The sequence below is a fragment of the Bombina bombina genome, chromosome 5, assembly GCF_027579735.1.
Source record: "Bombina bombina isolate aBomBom1 chromosome 5, aBomBom1.pri, whole genome shotgun sequence".
In the NCBI taxonomy this organism is placed as follows: domain Eukaryota; kingdom Metazoa; phylum Chordata; class Amphibia; order Anura; family Bombinatoridae; genus Bombina; species Bombina bombina.
In genome coordinates, this window is record NC_069503.1 from 1,077,300,889 (window position 1) to 1,077,313,427 (window position 12,539).

The window sequence follows — 12,539 nt, forward strand, 5'->3', positions numbered from 1 at the left end:
TTCAGGATTACCTTGGGTGAGAGCAGGTAAAATAACCATGTTTACTAAGCAACTGATTATTTCACCTGTGCTCCAGTTCAGATATCCTCAAAATCTGGCCAGTTAGGGAGCCCTCAGGACAGGTTTGAACACCAGTGGAATATACTGATGTCACATGTGCAATTAAAGCTATCAGCAATTTTCAACCAGTGATATTTTTATGCAATTTTAGTTTCAACAATGCCTTGATATTGATGAATATTTCCCCTTTATGGAACTGCAAATTGATTGCCCCTTCTAGGCTTTATTTCTACTGGCTGTCTAGATATCACAAAGAATATATCTAAGCCTGTATCATTACAGTGAGATGTTTGATTTTACAGCTCACATCAAAAATACGTGTCAGAGACTATAGCTCAAAACTCCCTCGCTCATGCTATCGAACAAAGCTCAGACAACTCTTCATAATCCTGTGTAAAAGAAAGAATTGCTACCTATAAGAAAGACGTTTTCTATAAATCACACTGCTGGTTTTATAATGCGAGGAAAATGGTCAGATGAGATGGAAGAAACAAAGGATGAGAAGTTGATAACACACATCTTCACACTATAGTTTAATGACACACTTGTATGATGGTGTTGGTATAACAACATGAAAGCAGTGCAACAGTTGTGAGCATACTGGTAGTCACTACAAATACTTAATTACATCTGAATAGAAGTCACTGTATCACCAAGTCATAAATCTTCTCATTACCATAGACGCTAACCCTAAACTGAGATTAAAGGGGAGGAGAGGCAACATTATTGCTGAAATATTCATGTTGGAGTGGAATTATCATGAAAGTGACAATATTAGTGGATGCCAAGATGCACATACTGTAGATTAAATATAACATGTAATGATGACTAAAAACAGTAGTCTTAAAGGGGCATTGCAGTGAGGCTTTAAAGGGACATCATTTTAATTTACTTTTATTGTCATATTTTCTTCATTTTCTTGTTATCTTGTGTTAAAAAGCAGGAAGGTAAGTTCAACAATGGAATACATTAGCAAGAGCACTAGATGGCAGAACTATATCCTGTCATATAGTGCTTCCGGCATATGCACGCTACCTATCTAGATATCTAGATAGCATAACATGAGAACAAAGGAAATTTGATCATGTATGCTCCATCTCAATCAATTTTGGGCTTATGTCCCTTTAAGTTTATCTTCTAGTTTTAATGAATCATTATCTCTTCCTGCAGCCTCTATCTAACTTTAAGGGCTAGTTTCCATTAAGGAGTTAAAGTTTGGAAACTGGTGGTAACATAAAAATTCTCCATAGACTTTAATAGAGATGAATGTTTTTACCACCAGTTTCCAAACTTTACCACCTCAATGGAAACTAGCCCTAACTTGGGCCTTTTTTATTTTTGTTAAAGTCTATGAGTGACACAAGCACTTAGATACCATAAGGCACAAGCCATTATTTTTCACCTCCAACAAGCTACAGAATACTCATTACCCTACAGAAAAACACTGCCCATGCATTTAACAAGCCCTCAGGAGGCTGCAACTAAAGGTAATGTCTCAGACACTATGCCCTCTGATTGGTCCTTATCACCCACAGCCTATTTATGAAACAAAAACACAGGAGGCTGATGGTTAAAGGCTACAGAAATAAGGTAAATCATTTATAATAGACATAAAGTAAATAATTCAGAATTTAAATCAGTGATGGACAGCTTTTTAACACATGGAGGTCGCAGATTAATATTTTAGAAGCCTTAGAGGATACATGTAAATTTATGGCTATTAAACACAAAAATAATATATTTTCTAAAAATTTCCAGTGGCAAAATGCTAGATTTAGGTAAGGCTGCAGGGTACCTCTTTGTTTGCTGGTCTCCCCACAAGAGGGCACTTATGAGTGTGGCCCACCCACCAGAAGCCCCTAAAGCACAGATGTTTAGTTCCACTATTTCCTGGGCCACAAAAACTATGGTATACATTCTTAGTTCTGAATTTTCCTGGAGGGTGCAAAAGCTATTGTAGAGGACCACATGTGGCCCAAGGGCTGCCAGTTGGCCATCCCTGATTTAAATTAAACCCAGTAATAAAGGACTTATGGGAAACCTTAAAGGGACAGTAAAGTCATAATTAGACATTCATGATTTAGACAGAGCATACAACTCTAAACAACTTTCCAATTTACTTCTAATATTTAATTTGCTTCCTTCTCTTGTTATCCTTTGCTGAAAGGTTTATTTAGGTAAGCTCAGGAGCAGCAAATAACCTAGGTTCTAGCTCCTGATTGGTGGCTGCCTATATATGCCTATTGTTATTGGCTCATCCATGTGTTCAGTTAGAAACCAGTAGTGCATTGCTGCTCCTTCAACAAATGACACCAAGAGAATAAAGCAAATTGGATAATAGAAGAAACCTGGAAAGTTGTTTAAAATGGTAAGTTCTACCTTAATCATGAAAGAAAATGTTTGGGTTTCATGTCCCTTTAACGCATCATAACAATGTGCTTTAAACTACTGCAAATCATATCAGCTAAATCATTAGGAGTAGACACAATAGTTCTTTTTAAATAAACATAAATATGGGAAATGGTAAAATGAAAACACACTTACTTGCACTGTGCATGGTAGTACTTTATAAGATTCTGTAGGAGGTCCACGCCTTTCTTTGTCTTGATTTCATTAACTTTAATAAGATACTGACAAAAAAAGAGAAAGAAACCTCTTGTTCATAATTATACTTTGCTGGTTGTATATTCATGATCTGTTTTAATGGTAAGAATTTGTGCTTATAAGCTGCACAACTAATTGAATAATTATCTCTCTGGTTATTATGTTAATAACAGACAAGAAATACCTTTTATACTAAGGAGACAAAAGAACACTATTATATAGACACACACTGACATATTTTGTTTTAAATAAAGAGACGGGTTATAGTCTGCAAATGAACAAGGAATTTACATTGTACAATTACAACAAACGCGGACACTGTCCTTTTTGTACTTAAAAGGGCACTGTCATGTAATATTTGTTTCCCCTTAATGCATTCTAAATAATATGTTACAACAGCTGCATAGAATGAAATGTATGGGAAATTGCTCTTTTAGATTTATATTTGTGTTTGAAATATTTGTTTGCTCATTGAAACCACAACTCGTATTCAACAACATGACCATTCAAATGGTCGGCAAGGAAAACTACTGACATTTTTATTATGAGTGGTGGTTTTAATGAGCAAAACCATCTATTTTAAATTAAAGAATAAACCTAAAGGAACAATTTCCAATAAATGTAATACTAAGTAGATGGTTGGTGGCAACAAGTAATTGGGAACACATTATGAAGGAAAAGCAAAAACAAAATCAAGTGCAGAATCCCTTTAGTGGTGTATTTCATAAAGAATAATAAAAAAAAAAAAAATAGTAAGACAACATAGATACTATTGGGTAGGCCACACAGATGAAAAGCCATATGTGCTTCTCAGAAATGCTTTTTTTTTTACATATAGTTGCTGCGCTTCAGTGGACAGTTAAACAACAAATATAACCTGGACAAGACAATTGAGTCAAAAGAACATGCAAGGAAATTGCAAACTTAACCCTTACACTCCCTAAGAATTGTTTTTACATGAATGACATCATGCAGGGAATCATTAAAGACTAAGGGCTAGATTTATCAACGCTGGGGCGTACAGGGGCGCGTATGCCTCAGCTCGCCTGTGGCAGGGCGCAATTACCCGCAGGTAATAAACATTGCACACGAGCGCAATTTTGCGCTCGCGTGCAATCCCGTCCCCTGCCCGCGCACAGCCAATCACGCGCGGGCAGGAGCTGTCAATCTCCTCGGTCGGACTCGACCGAGGAGATTTAATTTCGCCACAATAGAGGTGGTCTGGTGACCGCTGCTTGATCAATCGCGGCGAGCAAGTTCTTGTGAGAACTTGCTGCCGCAGGGGCTTGATAAATCTAGCCCTAAATATTATCAGTTTGGACCTGGAACAACATACAATATCTGTCATCTAACATGTTACTTAATGGGACACAAAACCCAAAATTGTTCTTTCATAATTCAGATAGAGAATACAATTTTAATTTTTCAATTTACTTCTATTATTATTTAATTTATTTCATTCTCTTGATATCCTTTGTTGAAAAGCATATATAGATAGGCTCGGGATCTTGGAGCTAGCTGATTATTGGTGGCTGACCTTGTATGCCCTTTTTCATTGGCTTACAAACATATTCAGCTAGTTCCAAGGAGTGCATTGTTGCTTCTTCAATAAAAATACCAAAAGAATTAAGTAAAATTGATAACAGATTTATAGATTAGAAAGTTGTTTAAATATGTATAATCTATCTGAATCATGAAAGAAAAAAATGTGGGTTTCATGTCCCTTTAAGATATTACCAATTACATATCTGCTAACATCACACAACAAATTAAAAAAAAAAATTAAACTGTTGAACACAATCTGTATTAAACTTTTTTGATTTTATTCTTATTTATGCTTTTTTGTTTTGTTTTTTTAAATGAAAATAAAAATTACCTGTTGGTGTTTTATGTGGAATGTTGTTTGTTTCTGCTTTATATAATTTTTCAAAATACACATGAAAAATGATAGTAGGTACAGATTTTATAAAAGTTTCCTACATTTATGATGGATAAGTAATTACTATCCATAATATTGCTGAGATCATTCATGTCATGTGTGATGTCATTAGTGATGTTATCAATAATGTGATGAGCCCATCCTAGCCAGGGCAAGCATGATCCAAGGATCTAAACCAGTGATAGCATCTACAACCAAGGGAATTGGTGGACCTGGGAGGCCTGTTAGTCTGATAACTCCTAGTCTACCCCTCTGACAGGATACTGTGAGGAAGAAATTGGCTTCAGATCAGTTATAGGACCTCTCTCATTGGCGATTAGATCTGCACTTTTACTTTCACACTTTATCAAGGAGGATCATGGGAAGTGGGAGGGATTTAAAGATCTGGTGTGTTAGGGTATCTTTAGTCTCCTACTAGTGGTCAGGAGGGGATTTCCCACACGTGCTGACTTGTGGACTCTCACCATCTGATGAAAAAAAAATCACTTTACAAATGCACACAGATACAAAAACCAAAAAAAATCTAAGGAAAAACTATTCAGCTGTTTTGCAGAAAAATATAAAACACTTCATAGCATCATATGGAGTGGCAAAAACTTAAAAGGACATCTAAGTCAAAATTAAATGTCCATTGATTAAGATGGAGCATACAATTCTTAACAACTGCCCAATGTATTTCTATGAGCAAATTTACTTTGCTCTCTTTGTATCCTTAGTTGAAGAGTAAACCAAGGCAGGCTGATAGGAGTATGCATGTGTTTTTACCATTTTATGATAGCAGTGTTTGTAACTGTGTTTAACATTGCTATAAACATTGTTGGCAACACTGTGGCCAGATGGCTAAATAGATGTACATGCTCTTAAATTTCCCTTGGAAAACTCTTTAAAAGAATACTAAAGACAGAATTAAACTTTTATGATTCAGACAGTCTTTCTAATTTATTTCCATTACCAAAATGTGCACAATATTTATAGATTTACATTTTATGAGGTATCAGCTTCTACTGAGCATGTGCAAGAATTCACAGTGAATATGCATATGAGTTTGTTGACTGTCACATGATACAGGGGCATTGCAATTTAAAGGGACATAAAACCACAAATGTTTTCTTTCATTATTTATCTCTTCAACAAATGATTTCTAAAGAATGAAGCAAACTAGATAATAGAAGTAAGTTGGAATGCTGTTTAAAATGGTATTCTCTATCTGAATCAAGAAAGAAAAATGTTTGGTTTCATGTCCCTTTAATGTTGAAATTTGTCAGAAACAAATGTACTGTTTATTTGAAATTCAGAGTAGGTGTTATTACATTGTATTTGTAATATAAAAACAGGTTAAACACCTAGTTAAAGACATGTTTATAAACCACAAACATTGCAGCTCCTGAGCTGAACACAGATTTGTGGCGTTGTGTGGATGCCGTTGGCGATAGGCTCACCGATTGGCTCACTGGCTGTTTCCGTCTCGGGACCTGCAGCTCTCTGAGTGAGACTTTATTTTAAGCATTTTAAGTAAAGAGCATGTTCTGTAATGTCTGAAACTCACTTTATGACAGATGTCACTAATGGTTCAAGCAGACTCTTCATCATTTCCCAGCACGTTTATGTTAACAATAAACTAAGGCCATAGCTCTGGGCAGACTCTTATGTAACACAGCAGCAGCTGTTACATTTTCACACAGCAGAAACATGAAAGGACTCAAATTATCAGACACAGTTGGCTTTGAATAACTAAAATGTGAGCTTTAAACATTCCACAGTACATTTTTATATATGATCCTATTTATCAAAATCGCTCTCTTTTAATACAGTTTTGTGAGCATTAGAAAATTCACTTTAACTAAAGAAACGCTGTGTGGTCCGAAGCTTAATACAAAGCAAATGCTAATTTATAAGATATATCCTAATTTCTACATTATTGTCTCTTTCTAAACCAATAAATGCCTTTGTAGTCAGTAATATATTAAAATGTAATTAGCAAGTGAAATGCTTATATGCCGGTTGGCATGAAGATTGCAAATACAGGTCTATTCCCTTATGTTTTTAGAAAATTAAAAATAACATGGTCTAACAATAACATGAGCCATTTCCTCCTGATTAGAAAACATAATTTATGTAAGAACTTACCTGATAAATTTATTTCTTTCATATTGGCAAGAGTTCATGAGCTAGTGACATATGGGATATACAATCCTACCAGAAGGGGCAAAGTTTCCCAAACCTCAAAATGCCAATAAATACACCCCTCACCACACCCACAATTCAGTTTAACGAATAGCCAAGTAGTGGGGTTATAGAAAAAGGAGTAAAAAGCATCAAAAAAAGGAACTGGAAATATAATTGTGCTATATACAAAAAAACATAAAAAGGGTGGGTCTCATGGACTCTTGCCAATATGAAAGAAATTAATTTATCAGGTAAGTTCTTACATAAATTATGTTTTCTTTCATGTAATTGGCAAGAGTCCATGAGCTAGTGACGTATGGGATAGTAATACCCAAGATGTGGTACTCCACAGAAGAGTCACTAGAGAGGGAGGGAAAAAAATAAAAACAGACATTTTCCGCTTAAAAAATTAAATCCACATCCAAAAAAAATACGTTTTTCTCATAAGCAGAGGAATCAAACTGAAACAGCTGCCTGAATACCTTTTCTACCAAAAACAGCTACCGAAGAGGCAAATACATCAAAGCGGGAGAATTTAGTAAATGTATGCAAAGAAGACCAAGTTGCTGTTTTGCAAATCTGATCAACTGAAGCTTCATTCTTAAAAGCCCACGAAGTGGAAACTGATCTAGTAGAATGAGCTGTGATTTTCTGCGGCGGGGCCTGACCCGACTCCAAATAAGCCTGATGAATCAAAAGCTTTAACCAGGATGCCAAGGAAATGACAGAAGCTTTCTGACCTTTCCTAGGACCAGAAAAGACAACAAATAGACTAGAAGTCTTCCTGAAATCTTTAGCTTCAACATAATATTTCAAAGCTCTTACAACATCCAGAGAATGTAAGGATCTCTCCAAAGAATTCTTAGGATTAGGACACAAAGAGGAAACAACAATTTCCCTATTAATGTTGTTAGAATTCACAACTTTAGGAAAAAACTTAAATGAAGTCTGCAAAACTGCCTTATCCTGATGGAAAATCAGAAAAGGAGACTCACAAAAAAACAGAATTTATGTTTACCTGATAAATTACTTTCTCCAACGGTGTGTCCGGTCCACGGCGTCATCCTTACTTGTGGGATATTCTCTTCCCCAACAGGAAATGGCAAAGAGCCCAGCAAAGCTGGTCACATGATCCCTCCTAGGCTCCGCCTACCCCAGTCATTCGACCGACGTTAAGGAGGAATATTTGCATAGGAGAAACCATATGGTACCGTGGTGACTGTAGTTAAAGAAAATAAATTATCAGACCTGATTAAAAAAAACCAGGGCGGGCCGTGGACCGGACACACCGTTGGAGAAAGTAATTTATCAGGTAAACATAAATTCTGTTTTCTCCAACATAGGTGTGTCCGGTCCACGGCGTCATCCTTACTTGTGGGAACCAATACCAAAGCTTTAGGACACGGATGAAGGGAGGGAGCAAATCAGGTCACCTAAATGGAAGGCACCACGGCTTGCAAAACCTTTCTCCCAAAAATAGCCTCAGAAGAAGCAAAAGTATCAAACTTGTAAAATTTGGTAAAAGTGTGCAGTGAAGACCAAGTCGCTGCCCTACATATCTGATCAACAGAAGCCTCGTTCTTGAAGGCCCATGTGGAAGCCACAGCCCTAGTGGAATGAGCCGTGATTCTTTCGGGAGGCTGCCGTCCGGCAGTCTCGTAAGCCAATCTGATGATGCTTTTAATCCAAAAAGAGAGAGAGGTAGAAGTTGCTTTTTGACCTCTCCTTTTACCGGAATAAACAACAAACAAGGAAGATGTTTGTCTAAAATCCTTTGTAGCATCTAAATAGAATTTTAGAGCGCGAACAACATCCAAATTGTGCAACAAACGTTCCTTCTTTGAAACTGGTTTCGGACACAGAGAAGGTACGATAATCTCCTGGTTAATGTTTTTGTTAGAAACAACTTTTGGAAGAAAACCAGGTTTAGTACGTAAAACCACCTTATCTGCATGGAACACCAGATAAGGAGGAGAACACTGCAGAGCAGATAATTCTGAAACTCTTCTAGCAGAAGAAATTGCAACTAAAAACAAAACTTTCCAAGATAATAACTTAATATCAACGGAATGTAAGGGTTCAAACGGAACCCCCTGAAGAACTGAAAGAACTAAGTTGAGACTCCAAGGAGGAGTCAAAGGTTTGTAAACAGGCTTAATTCTAACCAGAGCCTGAACAAAGGCTTGAACATCTGGCACAGCTGCCAGCTTTTTGTGAAGTAACACAGACAAGGCAGAAATCTGTCCCTTCAGGGAACTAGCAGATAATCCTTTTTCCAATCCTTCTTGAAGGAAGGATAGAGTCTTAGGAATCTTAACCTTGTCCCAAGGGAATCCTTTAGATTCACACCAACAGATATATTTTTTCCAAATTTTGTGGTAAATCTTTCTAGTTACAGGCTTTCTGGCCTGAACAAGAGTATCGATAACAGAATCTGAGAACCCTCGCTTCGATAAGATCAAGCGTTCAATCTCCAAGCAGTCAGCTGGAGTGAAACCAGATTCGGATGTTCGAACGGACCCTGAACAAGAAGGTCTCGTCTCAAAGGTAGCTTCCAAGGTGGAGCCGATGACATATTCACCAGATCTGCATACCAAGTCCTGCGTGGCCACGCAGGAGCTATGAAGATCACCGACGCCCTCTCCTGATTGATCCTGGCTACCAGTCTGGGGATGAGAGGAAACGGCGGGAACACATAAGCTAGTTTGAAGGTCCAAGGTGCTACTAGTGCATCCACTAGAGCCGCCTTGGGATCCCTGGATCTGGACCCGTAGCAAGGAACTTTGAAGTTCTGACGAGAGGCCATCAGATCCATGTCTGGAATGCCCCACAGCTGAGTGACTTGGGCAAAGATTTCCGGATGGAGTTCCCACTCCCCCGGATGCAATGTCTGACGACTCAGAAAATCCGCTTCCCAATTTTCCACTCCTGGGATGTGGATAGCAGACAGGTGGCAGGAGTGAGACTCCGCCCATAGAATGATTTTGGTCACTTCTTCCATCGCTAGGGAACTCCTTGTTCCCCCCTGATGGTTGATGTACGCAACAGTTGTCATGTTGTCTGATTGAAACCGTATGAACTTGGCCCTCGCTAGCTGAGGCCAAGCCTTGAGAGCATTGAATATCGCTCTCAGTTCCAGAATATTTATCGGTAGAAGAGATTCTTCCCGAGACCAAAGACCCTGAGCTTTCAGGGATCCCCAGACCGCGCCCCAGCCCATCAGACTGGCGTCGGTCGTGACGATGACCCACTCCGGTCTGCGGAATGTCATCCCTTGTGACAGGTTGTCCAGGGACAGCCACCAACGGAGTGAGTCTCTGGTCCTCTGATTTACTTGTATCTTCGGAGACAAGTCTGTATAGTCCCCATTCCACTGACTGAGCATGCACAGTTGTAATGGTCTTAGATGAATGCGCGCAAAAGGAACTATGTCCATTGCCGCTACCATCAAACCGATCACTTCCATGCACTGCGCTATGGAAGGAAGAGGAACGGAATGAAGTATCCGACAAGAGTCTAGAAGTTTTGTTTTTCTGGCCTCTGTCAGAAAAATCCTCATTTCTAAGGAGTCTATTATTGTTCCCAAGAAGGGAACCCTTGTTGACGGAGATAGAGAACTCTTTTCCACGTTCACTTTCCATCCGTGAGATCTGAGAAAGGCCAGGACAATGTCCGTGTGAGCCTTTGCTTGAGGAAGGGACGACGCTTGAATCAGAATGTCGTCCAAGTAAGGTACTACAGCAATGCCCCTTGGTCTTAGCACAGCTAGAAGGGACCCTAGTACCTTTGTGAAAATCCTTGGAGCAGTGGCTAATCCGAAAGGAAGCGCCACAAACTGGTAATGCTTGTCCAGGAATGCGAACCTTAGGAACCGATGATGTTCCTTGTGGATAGGAATATGTAGATACGCATCCTTTAAATCCACTGTGGTCATGAATTGACATTCCTGGATGGAAGGAAGAATAGTTCGAATGGTTTCCATCTTGAACGATGGAACCTTGAGAAACTTGTTGAAGATCTTGAGATCCAAGATTGGTCTGAACGTTCCCTCTTTTTTGGGAACTATGAACAGATTGGAGTAGAACCCCATCCCTTGTTCTCTTAATGGAACAGGATGAATCACTCCCATTTTTAACAGGTCTTCTACACAATGTAAGAATGCCTGTCTTTTTATGTGGTCTGAAGACAACTGAGACCTGTGGAACCTCCCCCTTGGGGGAAGCCCCTTGAATTCCAGAAGATAACCTTGGGAGACTATTTCTAGCGCCCAAGGATCCAGAACATCTCTTGCCCAAGCCCGAGCGAAGAGAGAGAGTCTGCCCCCCACCAGATCCGGTCCCGGATCGGGGGCCAACATTTCATGTTGTCTTGGTAGCAGTGGCAGGTTTCTTGGCCTGCTTTCCCTTGTTCCAGCCTTGCATTGGTCTCCAAGCTGGCTTGGCTTGAGAAGTATTACCCTCTTGCTTAGAGGACGTAGCACTTTGGGCTGGTCCGTTTCTACGAAAGGGACGAAAATTAGGTTTATTTTTGGCCTTGAAAGGCCGATCCTGAGGCAGGGCATGGCCCTTACCCCCCGTGATATCAGAGATAATCTCTTTCAAGTCAGGGCCAAAAAGCGTTTTCCCCTTGAAAGGAATGTTAAGTAGCTTGTTCTTGGAAGACGCATCAGCTGACCAAGATTTCAACCAAAGCGCTCTGCGCGCCACAATAGCAAACCCAGAATTCTTAGCCGCTAACCTAGCCAATTGCAAAGTGGCGTCTAGGGTGAAAGAATTAGCCAATTTGAGAGCATTGATTCTGTCCATAATCTCCTCATAAGGAGGAGAATCACTATCGACCGCCTTTATCAGCTCATCGAACCAGAAACATGCGGCTGTAGCTACAGGGACAATGCATGAAATTGGTTGTAGAAGGTAACCCTGCTGAACAAACATCTTTTTAAGTAAACCTTCTAATTTTTTATCCATAGGATCTTTGAAAGCACAACTATCCTCTATGGGTATAGTGGTGCGTTTGTTTAAAGTGGAAACCGCTCCCTCGACCTTGGGGACTGTCTGCCATAAGTCCTTTCTGGGGTCGACCATAGGAAACAATTTTTTAAATATGGGGGGAGGGACGAAAGGAATACCGGGCCTTTCCCATTCTTTATTAACAATGTCCGCCACCCGCTTGGGTATAGGAAAAGCTTCTGGGAGCCCCGGGACCTCTAGGAACTTGTCCATTTTACATAGTTTCTCTGGGATGACCAACTTGTCACAATCATCCAGAGTGGATAATACCTCCTTAAGCAGAATGCGGAGATGTTCCAACTTAAATTTAAACGAAATCACATCAGGTTCAGCTTGTTGAGAAATGTTCCCTGAATCAGTAATTTCTCCCTCAGACAAAACCTCCCTGGCCCCATCAGACTGGGTTAGGGGCCCTTCAGAACCATTATTATCAGCGTCGTCATGCTCCTCAGTATCTAAAACAGAGCAGTCGCGCTTGCGCTGATAAGTGTTCATTTTGGCTAAAATGTTTTTGACAGAATTATCCATTACAGCCGTTAATTGTTGCATAGTAAGGAGTATTGGCGCGCTAGATGTACTAGGGGCCTCCTGAGTGGGCAAGACTCGTGTAGACGAAGGAGGGAATGATGCAGTACCATGCTTACTCCCCTCACTTGAGGAATCATCTTGGGCATCATTGTCATTGTCACATAAATCACATTTATTTAAATGAATGGGAATTCTGGCTTCCCCACATTCAGAACACAGTCTATCTGGTAGTT

The 12,539-nt window shown here is 39.5% G+C and overlaps 1 protein-coding gene across 4 annotated transcripts in view; it reads right to left on the reverse strand.

The window, feature by feature from the left end:
* ASAP1 (ArfGAP with SH3 domain, ankyrin repeat and PH domain 1) overlaps positions 1-12,539 on the reverse strand; it is a 722,698-nt gene that overhangs the window by 214,868 nt on the left and 495,291 nt on the right. For all 4 annotated transcript variants that reach the window (XM_053715362.1, XM_053715363.1, XM_053715364.1 and 1 more), the window contains one exon: positions 2,605-2,690. In XM_053715362.1, the coding sequence (XP_053571337.1) occupies positions 2,605-2,690 (86 nt within the window). The remainder of the gene's footprint in view (positions 1-2,604; positions 2,691-12,539) is intronic.